At 63.9% G+C, this 19,573-nt stretch overlaps 1 protein-coding gene across 1 annotated transcript; it reads left to right on the top strand.

The window, feature by feature from the left end:
- The first annotated feature begins 2,069 nt into the window (after window positions 1–2,069).
- Window positions 2,070–13,030, top strand: ZBTB4 (zinc finger and BTB domain containing 4). The gene is given in 6 exon segments (XM_085215060.1): window positions 2,070–2,226; window positions 5,130–5,209; window positions 6,400–6,601; window positions 6,604–9,013; window positions 9,015–10,300; window positions 10,303–13,030. Coding segments are annotated over 4 exon segments (3,933 nt in total). The 5' UTR covers window positions 2,070–2,226; window positions 5,130–5,209; window positions 6,400–6,417; the 3' UTR covers window positions 10,356–13,030.
- Window positions 13,031–19,573: the final 6,543 nt, after the last annotated feature.

The raw sequence follows: 19,573 nt of genomic DNA, 5'->3' as shown, positions 1-19,573 counted from the left end.
CATGTGTGTCTGTGTCCGTGTGTCCGTGTGTGGTTGTGTCCGTGTGTCCGTCTGTGTGTGTCCGTGTCTGTGTGTGGTTGTGACCTGGTGTAGTTGTGTCCGTGTGTCCATCCGTGCGTGTCTGTGTGTCTGTGTGTGGTTGTGACCATGTGTGGTTGTGTCCGTGTGTCCGTCCATGGGTCTGCATGTCCGTGTGTGGTTGTGTGTCTGTCTGCGTGTCCAAGCGTGTGCCTGTAGTGCGTGTCTGTGCTCGCGTGTGGTTGTGTGTCCATGTCCGTGTGTGTGTCCGTGTCCATGTGTGGTTGTGTCCGTGTGCTCAGGCTTGTGTCTGCGTGTGTTCACATGTGTCTGTCCACGTCCTTGTGTCTCCACATGTCTGTGTGTTCACGTGTGTTCACGTGTGTGTCTGTGTGTCTCTCCGTGTGCCGTTGTGTGTCCATGTATGACTGTGCTAGTGGCTGTTGCGTGTGGATGGGTGTCTCTGGGTGTGCGTGGAAATGATTGTGCATCCATCTTCATGTCTGTGTGTCTGTCCGTGTGTGGTTGTGCGAGTGAACTGCATGCGTGTCCGTGGGCGTGGGTGGTTTTGTGTCCACGTGTGTTCAGCCTGAACACTTTGTGTAAGTGTGACTTGTGCACCTGTGGCTGTGCGCACCCCACGTGTTGGTGGTTGGAGGAGTGTGTGTGTGTGTGCACCTGTTGCGTGTTCTGCCTGTGTGCCCTGCAGCTGTTGCGCACTGCGGTTGTTGTGCATGCCTGCAACGTGCATCCGCGTGCTGTGTGTGTGTGCACAGCCTCTGCAACCTGTGCTTTGCCTGTGCAACTGCGTGTGCACAATGCACGAGTGTGCCCTGCAGGTGTTGTGTGAGCCCACAACCCGCGCGTGTGCGTGTGCGTGCACCGTGTGCGCTGCGGGCATTGTATGTGTGTGCGTGTTGTAGGCGTGCACACGCGTGCTGCGGGTGTATTTGCCATGCGTGTGCCCTGCAGGTGTTGTGTGTGCACACCCTGCGCACTGCAACCTCTGTTCTGTGTGTCCACGGGTGTCCACCTGTCCTGTGCCTACTTGTGTCTGCCTGTCCCACGTCCACCTGCTTGTGTCTGCCTGTCCTGTGTCTGCCTGTGTGTCCTCCTGTGTGCGCCTGTCCTGTGTCCGCCTGTCTTGTCAGCCTGTGTCCTCCTGTGTCTGCCCGTCCTGTCTGCCTGTGTGTGCCTGTCTTGTGTCCGCCTGTCCTGTCTGCCTGTGTCCTCCTGTGTCCGCCTGTCCTGGGTCTGTCTGCCTGTCCTGGGTCTGCCTGTGTCCTCCTGTGTCCGCCTGTCCTGTGTCTGCCTGTGTCCTCCTGCGTCTGCCTGTCCTGTGTCTGTCTGCCTGTCCTGGGTCTGCCTGTGTCCTCTTGCGTCCGCCTGTCCCGTGTCAGTGCCTGTTTGTCCACATGTCCGTGTCTGCCTATCTGTCCACTTGTCCCACATCTGTGTCTCTGCCTGTCCGTATGTCTGATGTCCCCATGTCCCCCTGTCCCGTATCTGCTTTTATCTGGCTGTTCAGGCGGTTCTGTGTCCGCCTGTCCCCCATCCCGTATCCACTTGTGTCTGTTCGGGTCTGTCTGTCTGTGTCCGTCTGTCCCTGTCTGGGCATCTCTGCGTCCACCTGCAGTGCGTCCGCTTGTGTCATTTCGGGTGTCTCTGTGTCGGCCTGCCCCGCGTTCGCGTGTGTCTGTCCGGCTGTTCGGGTGTCTGTCTGTCCGCCCGTCCCCACCCCCGGCTGACCGGCCCCGTCCCGCAGGAGCCGCCCGCTGTCCCTTTCGGCGCCTCTGTCCCTTTAAGACTCCCCCACCCCGACGCAGGGAGGCGGAACCGAGCCCCCGTGACGTCACGAGCAGCGTAGCCAATGAGAGACCAGGTGAGCCCGGACGCACGGCTCCCCTCGCTTCCCTATTGGTCCGTACCCGTTGCGTCGAGGGGCGGGGCCGAGACGCCGCGCTCCCATTGGCCGCGGGTGAAAGGTCTTTCCCTGCCAGGACCTGGGCGGGGGGCTGCGCCCGCGGGGAGGGGGGAGCGGCCGAGGGAAGGCCGCGGGGACGCCGGGGGGGGGGGGGGGGGGGCGGTTGTTGCCGTGGCGACAGCGGGGTGACAGCCGGGTGACAGCCGGCCGCCCGTCGCCGGGGGAACCGCTGCGATGCGGGGCCGTTACCGCGGCGACGTCGGGCCGAGGGGCGGCGGATGGAGGTGGGGGTCGCGTGGGGGCGGGGGGGGGGGGGGGGCACGCCGCCGTGTGTGTGTGTGTGTGTGGGGGGGGGGGGTCTCCATGGCAACCGCGGGTGTCAGCCCCCCCCTCCTCCCTCCCACGGTTCGGCTCAGCGCGGGGTTCCGGCGTTCCCCCCCCCCCGCCCCCCCCAAGCTCTCCCCGTTGCTGCGTCACACCCCGCGGCCCGCCGCCCCGCGCCCCCCCCGCGCCCGCTCTCCGCCTCCACCCCCCCCCCTCCACCCCCCTTTCCCCCCCACCCCCCCCGGCGGCCCGGAGGCCTCGCGCTGCGTCAGTCCGGCCCACGCCCCCCCCTCCCCTCCCCCGTCCCCCCCCCCCCCCCGGGCCTCTGCCGCCCGTCCCCAACCTGCCGCCCCTCCGCCGGTTGTTCCTTCGGTGCCACCCCGACGCCATCCGTCCCCGCTGCGTCCCTTCCACCCGCTGTCCCCGTAGTGCCACACCTCCCGCTTGTCCCCTCGGTGCCGCTTCCTGCCCCCACGGCGTCACCCCGACACCGGTTGTCCCCGCGATGTCACCTCACGCCGCCTGTCCCCGCTGTCTCACTCCTCCGTTGGTTGCCCCCCGCGTCACCCCGACGCCGGTTGTCCCCGCGGTGTCACCCCAACACCTCGCGGCCCCACGGCGTCACTCAACCACCCGTAGTGTCCCCATAGTGCCACCTCTGTTGGTTGTCCCCGTAGTGTCACCCCAACGCCTCCTGTCCCCGGTGTCACCCCTCTGCTGGTTGTCCCCACGATGTCACCTAACACTGCCTGTCCCCACTGTGTCACTCCTCCATTGGTTGCCCCTCAGTGTCACCCCAACTTCCTGTCCCCACGGTGTCACCTCTCTGTCGTTTATCCCCACAGTTTCCGCCCCCCCGCTGGTTGTCCCCACGGTGTCACCAACGCCGCCTGTCCCCACGTGTCACCTGTCTGCCGGTTGTTTCTTAAGTGTCACCTCACTGCCGGTTGTCCCCACTGTGTCATTCCAACAGTGCCCGTCCCCATTGTGTCACCCCTCCTCCAGTTGTCCCCATAGTGTCACCCCTCTGCTGGTTGTTTCTTCAGTGTCGCCTCACCACCAGTTGTCCCTACAGTGCCACCCCTCTGCCTGTTGTCTCCACGGTGTCACCCCAACACCAACTGTCCCCATAGTGTCACCCCTCCACCCGTTGTCCCCATCACGGCACCTTTCAGTTGTTTCTTCAGTGTCACTTTCCTACCGGTTGTCCCCATGGTGTCACACCAACACTGCCTGTCCCCACTGTGTCACCCCTCCACTGGTTGTCCCCACAATGCCACCCCTGTGCTGGTTTTTCCTTCGGTGTCACCTCACTGCCATTCGTCCCCATGTTGTCACTCCAGCACTTCCTGTCCCAATAACGTCACCCTTCTGCCAGTTGTTTCGCTGCTGCTGTCACCCCTCTGCCTCCTGTCCCCACAGTGTAACCCCCGATGGTTGTTCCCCTGCTGTCACCCCAGTGCCAGTTGTTCCCACAGCGTCACCCCCAACCTCTGGTTGTTCTCCCAGTGTCGCCCTCCTCCAGTTGCTCCCCCCACCGTCCCCTGGTCCTCCCATAGTGTTGTCACACAGCCTCCAGGTGACACTGTGCACGCTCCCTGACCAATCCCTAGGGACGTCACTCCTCTCGTGTCACCCAGCCATCGCGTCACCTGGCTGCTGTTACCCCCCATGGTGACATTGTGTCGCCTCTTCTCTGTCCCCACGGTCACCCCGTTGTCACTCACAGCCCCACGCGGTGCTGCCTGTGCCTGCTGCCATCGGGGGTGACCGTCCCCATCCCCGCCGGTGGTGACAGTGCTGTGCTGGGTGACACGTGGCTGTATGCCCCCCTGAGTCACAGCTGGTGGCCCCCGAATCACAACTGGTGGCCACAGAGTCACACTTACTGGCTGCTAAGTGACAACCGGTGGCTACCACACCACGCTGGATGCGGTCACTGGATGACAGCTGGTGACAGCCAAATGACAACCAGTGGCCATCGGGTCACGGTCAGCAGCTCCTGGACCACAACCAGCGGTGGCCAAGCTACAACTGATGGCTAAGTTACAACCAGCTGACTGATTTACAACCGGTGGCCACTAAACTACAGCCTGTGACCACACGCTTGTGACCACCAGCTGCCAAATCACAACCGGCGTCTCCTGAATTACAGCTGGTGTCTCATAAATAACGACTGTGGCTGCTCAGTTACAACCGGTGGTCGTTAAATTTCACCTGGTGACCACCAAATCGCAACCAGTGGCTGCTAATTGACAACCTGTGTCTGCCAAATCACAACCGGTCGTCACTGAATGACAGCTGGTGGTTGCTAAACAACATCTGGTGGCTGCTAAGTCACAACTGGTGGCTAACAGCTTACAACCAGCAGTGAGTTTCAACTAGTGGCTGCTAAACTACAGCCGGTGGCTATCGAGTTACAACCAGCAGACACTGACTTAGAGTTGGTGACCGCTGAATTACAGCCAGTGGCCACCAAATCACAACCAGCTGCCACTCAGTCACAGCTGGTGGCCACTAAATCACAGGCGGCGGCTGCTGAATCACAACCAGCAGCTCCTGAATGCCACCCTGCAGCGCTGTCACCCCGCCAGCTGTAGCTGCAGCCCCACAGCTGGACACTGTTGGGAGTGCTGTGGGGTTGTTTGGGGCTGTTGTGGGGTTGTTGTGGGGTTGTCATGGCGATGTCATGGGGGGGGGGTTGTAGGGTTGTCATGGCGATGTCACAGGGTTATTGCGGGGTTGTCGTGAGGGTGTTGTGGTGTTGTCCTGGGGCTGCCGTGTGGGTGCTGTTGTTTGCCATGGGGCTGCCGCGTTGTCACCATGCTGTTGCTATGGTTGTGACAACGCTGTGTCCTTACAGGTGGCCGTGCCGGCTGTGACCCCCCGCCGAAGCGCCCGGCAACAACCGCCCCGCTCGGTCCATGAGGGCCCCGCTCACAGGTAAGGGACACCCCACACCATCACCGTCACAACCACACCAGGAACACCCTGCCCTGTCTCCATGGCAGCAACCCCCTCTCTGTGTCCCCCCCTCTGCCTGTCTGTGGGGCGACCTACCATCTCTCTCCAACTGTTCCGTCACGTCTGGGCCTACAGCTCGCCGTCACCATGGCGACACCGCGGTGGTACGGTGTAGGCTGTGGGGCTGGAGGACCCAGATGTGTGCATGTCCCCTAAGTGATGTACCCAAAATGGTGACAGCAAAGTGATGTCCCCATGCTGGTGTCTCCGCATGTCCCCACATGTCTCCGTACGTCCCCATGGTTGACGTCCCCTTATTTCCCCATTTGTCCCACACGTCCCTATGGTGATGTCCCCATACATCTCCATGTGTCCCCAGTGTAGTGTCCCCATATGGCCCTATGGTGGTGTCCTCACTTGTCCCCATCGTCCTGTCCCTGCGTGTCCCCACGCAATGTCCCCATTTGCCTCCCTGCTGGTGTTCCCGTATGACTCCTTATGTCCCATACGCCTCCATGACAAAGTCCCCATAGTGATGTCCCCAGTGTAATGTCCCCACGTGTCCCTGTATGTCCCCAAGATAATGTCCCTATATGTCCCCGTGGGGATGTCCCCTTATTTCCCCACCTATATGTCCCCGTGGTGATGTCCCCTTATTTCCCCACATGTCCCCATGGTGATGTCCCCTTATTTCCCTGTATGTCCCCACAGGTCCCCATGGTGATGTCCCCTTATTTCCCCACTTTGTGTGTCCCTATATGTCCCCATGGTGATGTCCCCTTATTTCCCCACCTGTATGTCCCTATATGTCCCCATAATGGTGTCCCCTTATTTCCCCACATGTCCCCATGGTGATGTTCCCTTATTTCCCTGTATGTCCCTATATGTCCCCATGGTGATGTTCCCTTATTTCCCTGTTTGTCCCCACATGTCCCTATGGTGATGTTCCCTTATTTCCCTGTATGTCCCCACATGTCCCCATGGTGATGTTCCCTTATTTCCCTCTATGTCCCCACATGTCCCCGTGGTGATGCCCCCTTATTTCCCCATGTATCCCCACGCACCCCCATGGTGATGTCTCCTTATTTCCCCACCTGTCCCCACGGTGATGTCCCCATATACCCCCCCACACCCCCCCGGTGACGTCCCCATGCGTGTCCCCTCCCCAGCAGGTGCGGCGCGCGGGGATGGCAGCGGTGGAGGTGTCGGACGCGGGGCACAGCCGGGCGCTGCTGCTGGAGCTGAACGAGCAGCGCCTGCGGGGACAGTTCTGCGACGTCACCCTCATTGCGGGGGACACGAAGTTCCGCGCCCACCAGAACGTGCTGGCCGCCTGTAGCCCCTACTTCCGGGAGGCCCTGGGGCAGCCGCCTGTACCCCTGCCGCGGTGTTGGAGCTGCCGGGGGTGCAGGCAGCGGTGCTGGCCGACGTCCTCAACTTCATCTACAACGCGCGCCTGGCCGTCCCCTCGCCGGCTGTAGCCCGCGAGCTGGGGGCTGTAGGCCGGCGCTTGGGCATCGCCACCCTCCAGGGGTTGGAGGGCCACCACAACACCGCCTGGAGTCCTCCAACTGCCGGTGACGCCTCTGCCACCACCACTGAGGGACTGGCGGCGCCGGTTGACCTGACGACGTGCGGCGGTCGTCCCGGCGAGGTGACGGAGACGGTGCCATCAGAGGCACCACCACCGGCGGCTGTAATTGCATCACCAGGTGTAGCGTCGCCGGGTGTAGCCTCACTGGGTGTCACCTCACCAGGTGTAGCACCGCCGAGTGTAGCCCCAGTGGGTGTCACATCGCCGGGTGTAGCACCACCAAGTGTAGCCTCAGTGGGTGTCACATCGCCGGGTGTAGCGCCGCCGAGTGTAGCCTCACTGGGTGTCACATCGCCAGGTGTCGCACTGCCAGGTGTAGTGTCTCTGGGTGTCACCTCACCGGGTGTTGCGTTGCCAGGCGTAGTGTCCCTGGGTGTAGCATCACCGGGTGTTGCGTTGCCAGGTGTAGTGTCGCCAGGCGCAGCGCCGCCAGGTGTAGCCTCTCTGAGCGTAGTGCCAGCAGGTGTGGTGTCGCCGGGTGTAGCATCCCTTGGTTTAGCCTCACCGGGTGTAGCCTCACCGGGTGTGGTGTCTCCGGGTGTAGCGCCGCCGGGTGTAGGATCCCTGGGTGTAGCATCGCCGGGCGTCACGTCGCCGGGCGTGGCGTCGCTGGGTGTCACCTCTCTAGGTGTAGCGCTGCCGGGTGTTGCGTCGCCGGGTGTCGCGCTGCTGGGTGTGACATCACCGGGGGTGGCCTCACCGGGTGTAGCATCCCCTGGCACGGCCTCCCCGTCCCCGCTGCGCTGCGGGCTGTGCGGCCGGGTGTTCGGCACCGCGGCGGCGCTGGGGCTGCACAGCAAGCTGCACCGCGCGCGACGGGGGTTGGCGTGCCGCCACTGCGGGAAGAGCTTCATCCACGTCAAGCGGCTGCAGACGCACGAGGTGTTGTGCGAGAAGGAGGGTGCCGACAACACCGCGACGGCCAGCACGGCGACGGCAGCGCCGCCGACACCGCCGCAACCGCCGCCAACGCCGCAACCGCCGAGCAAGAAGGCGCTGCTGCTTCGACACCGCGCGCTGGAGGTGGCCGAGCCGGAGCGTGGAGAACCGGTGGGCGGCAGCGCGGCGGCGGACAACCGGCGCACGGTGTACCTGTGCGCCGTCTGCCAGCGCTCCTACGTCACCCTGTCCAGCCTGAAGCGGCACGCCAACGTGCACTCGTGGCGGCGGCAGTACCCGTGCCGCTACTGCGACAAGGTGTTTGCCCTGGCCGAGTACCGCACCAAGCACGAGGTGTGGCACACCGGCGAGCGCCGCTACCAGTGCGTCTTCTGCTGGGACACCTTCGTCACCTACTACAGCCTGAAGGCACACCAGAAGGCGCTGCACGGCATCAGCCCCGGCCTCATCGCCTCCGAGAAGACCCCCAACGGCGGCTACCGGCCCAAGCTCAACGCCCTCAAGCTCTACCGCCTGTTGCCCATGCGGGCGCACAAGCGGCCTTACAAGACCTACAGCCAGAGCCTGGCGGCCGACGGCCTCCAACAACCGCCGGCGGCTGCCTTTGTCACCCCGCGCCCGGCGGAGCCGGCGTCGGTTATCGCCTATGGGCGACCCTCAGCCTCCGTCATCGTGCACAGCGGCACCGCCACCGCCGCCGCCACCGCCGCCACGACCGCCACCTCCGTCATCGCCTACAATGGCACGGCCGCGCGGCCCAGCTCGCCGCCCGCCTCGCCGCCGGTGAAGCCGATGAAGAAGCAGGTGCTGCGCGACTACTTCGAGGCGCAGCGCGCGGCGGCTGCGGCGGTGCCCACCACCCCCGGCACGGCGACGCCGACAGCCGGCGTGACCACGGCCTCCGGGCGCACCATGACCTACGTGGCCAAACCGGCCTACGTGGGGACGAGCGGCGAGAGCCGCGCCGCGCCGCTGTGCCAGATCACCGTCCGCATCGGCGAGGAGGCCATCGTCAAGCGGCGCATCTCCGAGACCGACCTCCGCCTACAGCCGGACGGCGGCACCGCCGCCACCACGACGGCCAGCGCCGCGGGATCACCCGCCTCGCGGCCCCGCGACAGCGCGGAGGAGGACAGCGATGGCGAGGACCGGCTGTGGAGGCCGTACTACAGCTACAAGCCCAAGAGGAAGGGCGGCGGGAGCAACACCGCGACCAAAGGGCGGAAATCCAGGTGGCGGCGGCCGCTGCGGGCGCTGCGTTGGGGGGCGGCTGACGGCGAGGAGGGGGGATGCGGGGTCGCGGGGCAGCCCGGGTGGCACGGAGTGGAAGTACAGCTGTGGGGTGTGCGGGAAGCCTTTCTCGGCGCTGAGGAAGCTGCGGAAGCACGAGCGGGGCCACGAAGGGGGACAGGCGGCGGTGGGGGGACTACAGGCAGCGGCAACAGGCGGCGGAGGCGGCGGGGTGACGGCGCGGGTGGGCCGGCGGCCGTCGCTGCGCTTTGCCTGTGAGCAATGCGCCAAGGTGTGCAAAACCGCCGCCGCGCTGAGCCGGCACAACCGGCGGCACCGGGGGACAACAAGCGGCACGGGGTCACCTGCCGGCGTCACCGCCTACAGCACTGCCGGGGAGGAGGAGGGCGAGACAGGTGGCGGCGACAGCCTGTCACCGGGTGACAGCGTGGCACGGGGCCGTGGCGGCATCGCAACACAGGGTGACGGCAGTGCTGGTCGCGGTGACGCCGTGACGGCTGGCTGCGGTGAGAAAGCTGCAGTGGGTCATGGTGACGCTGTCACAGCAGGTGATGGTGACAAAGTGGTACCAGGTCACGGTGACAAAGCGGCACCCGGTGTTGGTGACAAAGTTCCACTGAGTCACGGTGGCAAAGCGGCACCAGGTCCCGGTGACAAAACCACGCCGAGCGTTGGCAGCACTGTGACGCCGGGTCCCAGTCACGCTGTCACAGCAGATCACGGTGACAAAACAACACCGTGTCGCGGTGACAAAGCCGTGCCAGGTCTTGGTGACGCCGCAGCGCCAGGTCCTGGCAGCACCATCACTCCAAGTCACGGTGACGACGCACCGCCGGGTCTCGCCGCGCCGGCTCACGGTGACAAAACGACGGCGCGGCACGGTGACAAAACGGCACCCGCTGCCACCCCCGTGTGGGCCGACAGCAGCGCCGTACCGCCGGCTCACGCTGACAGCACCGCACCGGGTGACAACAGCAACACCGTGCCGGGTGACACCACGGGTGACGCCGTTGTCCCCCTCGGGCCTCCCTACCCCCCCCAGGAACACCCGTTGGCTCTCCTGGCACGGGCGGGGGCTGCAGAGGAGCTCGGGGGGGGTCCCAAACTCGGTGCCCCCCCTCCCCCGAGGCCGCCCCCTCCCCCCGCCCCTCCGGGCCCCACATTTACGCTGCCCTATGCCCCCCCCCGGCTGCTGGCCGCCTACCCCTACCCCTTCGCCCTCCCCATGGCGCTCCGCGTGGTCCTCCCCGATGCCGAAGCGTTTCTGGGGGGGGGGACGATGACGACGAGGGGGGGACGACCCCAAATCAACCCCCCCCCGCCGCCTCTGCTTTCGGCTTTCCCAGTGGGGAGGGACCCCAGAAAGGTGGGGGGAAGTGAGAGGAGGGGGCGTATGAGTTAAGGGGGGGGAAGAGCTGAAGGTGTGGGGCAGAGGTGGGGGGGCGCGGGGGGGAGCTCCCCCTCCGCAGTGAGATATGGGGGGGGTCCCATTGACAGAGGGGAAATTCCGTGTGGGGAGAGGCCCCATAGAAGCGGGGGGCACAGAGCTGAGGAGGGGGGGGGACAGAGATAAGGGGGGACCGCGGGGCGTAGAGGACATAGGAGCTCCTCTCGACCCCCCCCCCCCCCAAGAGAGGGGACCCCAATATAAATTTGGGGGGATGGAGGCAGAAAGAGAGGAGCTGGGGGTGTCACAGGGACCAGTATGGGACTGGGGGGGGACTGGGTGTACTGGAGACCCCCATACGCCACCCCTCGCTTTGTGGGAACCCCACCCCCCCAATATTACAGCTCCCCCCCCACCCCAGTCTTCCTATATTGCAGCCCCCCCCCCACTCCTTGTCTTCCTCCACCCCCCCCCGAAAATATACCCCCCCACCTCCAGAATTTTTGGGGCATCCCATACGATTTTGGGGTCCCCCGCAGATTTTGACGTCCCCCGCTGATGTTGGGGACCCCTCCCCCTTTATAAGCCCACCCCCCCCTCCACCATTTTTGGGTCCCCCACTGATTTTGGGACTCCCCTCAATCCCAAATTTTTCGGATCTCCCCCCCCCCCACCTCACCCCCACAATTTTGGAGTCCTCCACAGATTTGGGGGGACCTCCCCCTTTTTAGCGCCCCCCCCCTCTCCCCCCCCCGCAGATTTGCACCCCAACCCACGGGGGCGCCCCAATAATTCAGGCCCCCCTCCCCGCCCCCCCCCCCCCCTTGTTTGCCACCCCCAATTCACCCTTTGCACCTTAAAGGCACCGCAGCCACATTCCTGTGGGGGGGGGGAAAAGGGGGAGGGGACGGGGGGGGGCGGCAGCCCTCGTGCAATGCACGTGTGGCAGCGCCAAGTGCTTCCTCGTGCATCGTGCCGGCCTTCTGCCTTCCCCCCCCTCCCCCCCCCCCCCGCACACACTTTGTTGCACGCCCGTTATTGCAATGCGCCCTCGTGCAAAGCCCCGCTCGTGCAGCGCACGCCCACCCGGTGGTCCTCGTGCAAGGGGGGGGGGGGAAGAGGGCTGGGGGCCTCGCGCACGGAGGGCTGCGCTTGTTCGTGAGCGGCGGTGGGCCTCGTGCAAAGGGGTCGGCTGCACGAGGAGGGGGCACGCTTGTGCAAGCGGTGCCCTCGCGCGGGGGCGGTCCTCGTGCAAAGGGGGCTCTCGTGCAAGTGCGGACCACGCTCGTGGAGTGCGTTTGCACGAGCGAGTGGCTGCAGCACGTGTGAGAATGTGGAGGGCGTCCTCGTGCAAAGGCAGCCCTCTCGTGCAAAGGCGGCCCTCGTGCAAAGGCGGCCCTCTTGTGCAAAGGCGGCCCTCGTGCAAAGGCAGCCCTCGTGTGCAAAGGCGGCCCTCGTGCAAAGGCAGCCCTCTTGTGCAAAGGCGGCCCTCTTGTGCAAAGGCGGCCCTCGTGCAAAGGCGGCCCTCGTGCAAAGGCAGCCCTCTTGTGCAAAGGTGGCCCTCGTGCAAAGGCAGCCCTCTTGTGCAAAGGCGGCCCTCGTGCAAAGGCAGCCCTCTTGTGCAAAGGCAGCCCTTGTGTGCAAAGGCGGCCCTCGTGCAAAGGCAGCCCTCTTGTGCAAAGGCAGCCCTTGTGTGCAAAGGCAGCCCTCGTGCAAAGGCGGCCCTCGTGCAAAGCTCGCCCTTGCGCCAGGCCAGCCCTCGTGCACCCGCGCCCTCGTGCAAAGGCATCCTCGTGCTGATGGCCCCCTTGTGTGCGATCCCCACCTCCTTGTGCAAGGACCCCCCCCCCCCCGTGCACACTCACTGCCCCCCCCCCTCCCCGCCGTGGCCCCTCCCCCTCTGTTTGCACTTTCGTGGCCGCGTTTGCTACTGACTGTCCCCTCCCCCCTACGATTTGTCCCCTCCCCTCCCCCCCCCCTCGCGCCCCGACCGCACTTTAGGGGGACCCTACAAAAATAGATGCCCCCCCCCCCGCCCCCCCAAAACAACAACAAAAAAAAAAACAGGGGAAAAGAAGGGAAAAAAAAGAGGAAAATAAAACAAAGTGTTTTTTTGGTTTGGGGGAGCGGGGGGGGAAGAAAGGGGAAGTGTGGGGTTGGGGGGGGGGGGGAGCATCTGTGGGGTCGTGTGGGGTCACACGGGGGGGGGACCCAAATGTAGGGGGAGGGTGACCCCAAAGGTGACCCCTCCCTTCCCCCCCCCCCCCCATGGGGTGACGTCGAGGAGCCACCCCCACATGGGGACTCCAAGGGGTGGCTCTAAGTGTGTCCCCAAATGGTGACGCCCCCCCACCCCACCCCCCTCCCCCCCCCACCCACAAAGGGTGACCCCAAAGATGACCCCAAGGGGATGCCCTGAAACGGTGACCCTAAGGGTGACCTTAAGATTGACCCCAAATGGTGAACCCCGAGGGTTGGGCTCCCTGGGGTGGGGGGTCTTGGGGTGCGCTCCCCCGCGGTGGTGGTGGGGGAGGGGGGGAGTGGAGGGGGGGGGTGAGGGGGTCCCACGGGGGTCCCCAGGCAGCGGTCGGTGGCGGCGGTGACAAATGTCCACTATTTATCTGCATCAGTGAAGTGTTAGAGACGCCAATAAACACCGTAGAGCTGAGGCCGTGTGGGGTGTTGGGGACATTTGGGGGTTTGGGGGCGATGGGGCGATGGGGGCATTGGGGGCGATGGGGGCATTGGGGGCATTTGGGGGTTTGGGGGGCGATGGGGGCATTGGGGGCAATGGGGGCATTGGGGGCATTGGGGGCATTGGGGGCGATGGGGGCATTGGGGCAATGGGGGCATTGGGGACACTGGGGGCATTGGGGGTGATGGGGGCATTGGGGGCATTGGGGCGATGGGGGCATTGGGGGCGATGGGGGCATTGGGGGCATTGGGGGCAATGGGGGCATTGGGGGCATTGGGGGCAATGGGGGCATTGGGGGCATTGGGGGCATTGGGGACATTGGGGGCATTGGGGGCATTGGGAACAATGGGGGCATTGGGGGCATTGGGGGCATTGGGGGCATTGGGGGCATTGGGGGCATTGGGGGCGATGGGGGCATTGGGGGCATTGGGAACAATGGGGGCATTGGGGGCATTGGGGCATTGGGGGCATTGGGGGCGATGGGGGCATTGGGGGCAATGGGGGCATTGGGGGCATTGGGAACAATGGGGGCATTGGGGGCATTGGGGCATTGGGGGCATTGGGGCGATGGGGGCATTGGGGGCATTGGGGGCATTGGGGACACTGGGGGCATTGGGGGCGATGGGGGCATTGGGGACACTGGGGGCATTGGGGCGATGGGGGCATTGGGGGCGATGGGGGCATTGGGGGCGATGGGAGCATTGGGGGCATTGGGGGCATTGGGGGCATTGGGGGCGATGGGGGCATTGGGGGCAATGGGGGCATTGGGGGCGATGGGAGCATTGGGGGCATTGGGGGCATTGGGGGCATTGGGGGCATTGGGGGCATTGGGGGCATTGGGGGCAATGGGGGCATTGGGGGCATTGGGGGCATTGGGGCGATGGGGCATTGGGGGCAATGGGGGCATTGGGGGCGATGGGAGCATTGGGGGCATTGGGGGCGATGGGGGCATTGGGGGCATTGGGGGCAATGGGGGCATTGGGGCATTGGGAACAATGGGGCATTGGGGGCATTGGGGGCATTGGGGGCAATGGGGGCATTGGGGGCAATGGGGGCATTGGGGCATTGGGGGCAATGGGGCATTGGGGGCATTGGGGGCATTGGGGGCAATGGGGGCATTGGGGGCATTGGGGGCATTGGGGGCATTGGGAACAATGGGGCAATGGGGGCATTGGGGGCAATGGGGGCATTGGGGCATTGGAACAATGGGGGCATTGGGGGCATTGGGGGCATTGGGGGCAATGGGGGCATTGGGGGCGATGGGAGCATTGGGGGCATTGGGGGCATTGGGAACAATGGGGGCATTGGGGGCATTGGGGGCATTGGGGGGATGGGGCAATGGGGGCATTGGGGGCAATGGGGCATTGGGGCATTGGGGGCAATGGGGGCATTGGGGGCATTGGGGGCATTGGGGGCAATGGGGGCATTGGGGCATTGGGGGCATTGGGGGCATTGGGAACAATGGGGGCAATGGGGGCATTGGGGGCAATGGGGCATTGGGGGCAATGGGGGCATTGGGGCATTGGGAACAATGGGGGCATTGGGGGCATTGGGGGCATTGGGGGCAATGGGGCATTGGGGGCGATGGGAGCATTGGGGCATTGGGGGCATTGGGACAATGGGGGCATTGGGGGCATTGGGGGCATTGGGGGCGATGGGGGCAATGGGGGCATTGGGGCATTGGGGGCATTGGGGGCATTGGGGCATTGGGAACAATGGGGGCAATGGGGGCATTGGGGGCATTGGGGGCAATGGGCATTGGGGCATTGGGGGCATTGGGGCATTGGGGGCATTGGGGGCAATGGGGACATTGGGGCATTGGGGGCATTGGGGACATTGGGGGCAATGGGGCAATGGGGGCAATGGGGGCGATGGGAGCATTGGGGTCAGTGGGGACAGATGGGGGCATTGGGATCAATGGGGACATTGGGGTCAATGGGGTCAATGTGGACAAATGGGGACATTGTGGGCAATGGAGTCAATGGGGACAGATGGGGGCATTGGGGTCAATGGGGACAAATGGGGACATTGGGGTCAATGGGGACATTGCGGTCAATGGGGACAAATGGGGACATTGGGGTCAATGGGGACATTGGGGTCAATGGGGTCAATGGGGTCAATGGGGTCAAGGGTCAATGGGGACAGATGGGGCATTGGGGTCAGGGGACAAATGGGGACATTGGGGTCAATGGGGTCAATGGGGACAAATGGGGACATTGGGGTCAGTGGGGACATTGGGGTCAGTGGGGACACTGGGGTCAATGGGGACAAATGGGGACATTGGGGTCAGTGGGGACATTGGGGCAATGGGGTCAATGGGGACAAATGGGGAAAATGGGGACAAATGGGGACATTGGGGTCGATGGGGACATTGGGGTCAATGGGGACAAATGGGGACATTGGGGTCAATGGGGACATTGGGGTCAATGGGGACGAGTGGGGACATTGGGGTCAATGGGGACAAATGGGGACATTGGGGTCGATGGGGACATTGGGGACATTGGGGTCAATGGGGACATTGGGGTCAATGGGGACAAATGGGGACATTGGGGTCAATGGGGACATTGGGGTCGATGGGGACAAATGGGGACATTGGGGTCGATGGGGACATTGGGGACATTGGGGTCAATGGGGACATTGGGGTCAATGGGGACAATGGGGACATTGGGGTCGATGGGGACAAATGGGGACATTGGGGTCAGTGGGGACATTGGGGTCAATGGGGTCAATGGGGACATTGGGGTCAATGGGGACATTGGGGAAAATGGGGACAAATGGGGACATTGGGGTCAGTGGGGACATTGGGGTCAATGGGGTCAATGGGGACATTGGGGTCAATGGGGACATTGGGGAAAATGGGGACAATGGGGACATTGGGGTCAATGGAGTCAATGGGGACAAATGGGGACATTGGGGTCAATGGGGACAAATGGGGACATTGGGGTCAGTGGGGACACTGGAGGTACTGGGAACGTCCTGACGTTGGGGGCAGCGGGGACATGAAGGACGGGGGACACTGAGGCATTGGGGACACTGGGGACATTGGGGACAATGGGGGCGGGGGGGGCGGCGGTGTCACCACGATGCCGGGGACACTGGGGACACAGCACAGCACCACCACAGCTTTTATTGTGCGGGGGGGACCCCAAAAGTGGGCACCCCCCCAAAGACGTCGCTCTATGGGGGGAAGGGGGGGGGGTCCCCCTTGTGGGGCGGGAGGTCGCAGTTTTGGGGTGCCTGGGGGGGGGGGTCCCAATTTTGGGGGGGGTCCCTTTTGGGGGTGGGGGGATGTGGGGGGGCTCAGTTTTGTGGGGCTGGGGGTCCCCGTTGTGGGGGTGGGGGGGGATCCTCGTGGTGGTTGGGGGGGGGGCCGTGGGGGGGGATCCCCGTTTTGGATGAGGAGGGGGGGTTGGGGGGGGATCCTCGTTTTGGGGGGGGGGGGCTGTTGGGGGGTCCCCGTTTTTGGAACGTGGGGATGTGGGGGGGGGGGGGGGAGCCACGCCATTTGGGAATCCCAGAGGCCCCCCCCCCCCCAAATCGATATTCCCAAAGGAATTGCCCCCCCTCCCCCCTTCAATTTGGGATCGCGGTAATTAAGCCCCCTCCAATTTAGGGTCCCGAAACGACCCCCCCCCCCCCCCGGTTTGGCATCCCCATAATAAAGCATCTCCCTCTCCAATATGGGGTCCCTACTATTCACACCACCCCCCCCCCCCCAATTTAGGGTTCCCATAGGAGCCCCCACCCAATTTGGGGTCCCCCAATTTAAGGTCCCTAAGGGATCCCCCCCCCCCCTCCCCTCCCCCCCCCAGATTTGGGTTCCACACGATTGAGCCCCAATTTTGGATCCATTTAAGGAATCGATCCCCAATTTAGGGTCCCCATAATTAAGCCCCCCCACCTTCAGGGTTCCAGAAGGAGCCCCCCCCCCACATTTAGGATTCCCAAAGGAGCCCCCCCCCCCACATTTAGGGTCCCCATAATTAAGCCCCACCTTCAGGTCCAGAAGGAGCCCCCCCCCCACATTTAGATTCCAAAGGACCCCCCCCCCACTTTAGGTCCCATAATTAACCCCCCCCTTCAGGTTCCAGAAGGAGCCCCCCCCCCCAAATTTAGGTCCCATAATTAAGCCCCCCCCACCTCAGTCCAGAGACCCCCCCCACATTTAGGATTCCCAAAGGAGACCCCCCCCCCCCCCCCAAATTTGGGTCCCCATAATTAAGCCCCCCTCCCCCCTTCAGGGTTCCAGAAGGAGAACCCCCCAAATCTAGGATTCCCAAGGAGACCCCCCCAAATTTAGGGTCCCCATAATTAAGCCCCCCCCCCTTCAGAGTTCCAGAAGGAGCCCCCCCCCCACATTTAGGATTTCCAAAGGAGACCCCCCCCCCCACAATTTGGGTCCCCATAATTAAGCACCTCCCCCACTTTAGGGTCTCCTTACAGATAAAACCCACAATCAGGGGTCCCCATGACGGGGGGGGCTCCGGGGGTATCTCGGGGGGGGGGGGGCTCCCTCAGCTTTAGGATTCCCGAAGGACTCCCCCCATCTATTTTGGGACCCCCCAGTTTCGGGTCCCCTTGATTAAGACCCCTCCCCACCATACGGGCTCCTATTATTGAGACCCTCCCCCCAATTTAGGCTCCCCACAATTAATTCTCCTGCCTCAATTTAGAGTTCCCAAAGGAGCCCCCCCCCCCCCCCCCCCCCCCAAAAACGGGGCTCCTCACTATTGAGCCCCTCCCTCAATTTAGAGTTCCCAAAGGAGCCCCCCCCCCCCCCCGCCGTTTGGGGTCCCCATAAGGAATGTGACCCACTATTTCAGCTCCCCTATTTGGGGTTCCCAAACGCCCCCCCCTCAATTTACCCCCCCCCCCATCACAGCTCCCCGCAAGTCGCCAACAGCGTCCCCCCCCCCACCTTGGGGGTCACGTTGGGATCCAAATCGGGGAGCAATTGCCCACCCCCCAAAAAAAAACTTCTGCCCCCCCCCTCCCCAATTGACCCCCCCCACCCATCACAGCTCCCCGCAAGTCACCGACCGCGTCCCCCCCCCCACTTTGGGGGTCCTGTTGGGATCCAAATTAGAGAGCAATTGCCCACCCCCCCCCCAAATTTACCCCCCCACCCATCACAGCTCCCCGCAAGTCACCGACTGATTCCCCCCCCCCCCGCCAGGGGTGGCATTGGGATCCAAATCGGGGAGCAATTGCCCACCCCCCCCCTCCCCAATTGACCCCCCCCACCCATCACAGCACCCCACAAGTTGCTGACTGATTCCCCCCCCCACCTTGGGGGTCGCGTTGGGATCCAAATTGGAGAGCAATTGCCCACCCCCCCGTCCCCAATTGACCCCCCCACCATCACAGCACCCCACAAGTCACCAACCGATGTCCCCCCCCCACTTTGGGGGTCGCGTTGGGATCCAAATCGGGGATAGAGAGCAATTGCCCACCCCCCCTCCCCAATTTACCCCCCCACCATTACAGCACCCCACAAGTTGCTGACTGATTCCCCTCCCCCACCTTGGGGTCACGTTGGGATCCAAATCGGGGATAAATTTCCTACCCACCCCGTCCCAATTGACCCCCCCACCCATCACAGCACCGCACAAGTCACCGACCGCGTCCCCCCCCACCTTGGGGGTCGCGTTGGGATCCAAACGGGAGAGCAATTGCCCACCTCCCGCCCCCAAATTTACCCCCCCCCACCCATCACAGCACCCCGCAAGTCGCCGACTGATTCCCCCCCCCCAAGGGCGGCATTGGGATCCAAATCGGGGAGCAATTGCCCACCCCCCCCTCCCCAATTGACCCCCCCACCATCACAGCACCCCACAAGTTGCTGACTGATTCCCCCCCCCCACCTTGGGGGTCGCGTTGGGATCCAAATAGGGGAGCAATTTCCTACTCCCCCCTCCCCAATTTACACCCCCACCCATCACAGCACCCCACAAGTCACCAACCGTGTCCCCCCCCACTTTGTGGGTCACGTTGGGATCCAAATAGGAGAGCAATTGCCCAACCCCCCCCCCCCAATTGACCCCCCCACCATTACAGCACCCCACAAGTTGCTGACTGATCCCCCCCACCCCCACTTTGGGGGTCACGTTGGGATCCAAATCGGGGATAAATTACCCAACCCCCGTCCCCAATTGACCCCCCCCCCACCCATCACAGCTCCCCGCAAGTCGCCAACTGATTCCCCCCCCCCCCCAAGGGGCGGCATTGGGATCCAAATCGGGGAGCAATTGCCCACCCCCCTCCCCAATTGACCCCCCCACCATTACAGCATCCCACAAGTTGCTGACTGATCCCCCCCCCCCCACTTTGGGGGTCACGTTGGGATCCAAATCGGGGATAAATTACCCAACCCCCCGTCCCCAATTGACCCCCCCACCATTACAGCACCCCACAAGTTGCTGACTGATCCCCCCCCCCCACCTTGGGGGTCACGTTGGGATCCAAATTAGAGAGCAATTGCCCACCCCCCCCGCCCAATTGACCCCCCCCCACCCA

Source organism: Meleagris gallopavo, unplaced genomic scaffold, assembly GCF_905368555.1.
Source record: "Meleagris gallopavo unplaced genomic scaffold, MGAL_WU_HG_1.1 scaffold_2, whole genome shotgun sequence".
Taxonomy (NCBI): Eukaryota; Metazoa; Chordata; class Aves; order Galliformes; family Phasianidae; genus Meleagris; species Meleagris gallopavo.
The sequence above is the reverse complement of the archived record's forward strand: the minus strand, read 5'-3'. Positions and strand labels throughout refer to the sequence as shown.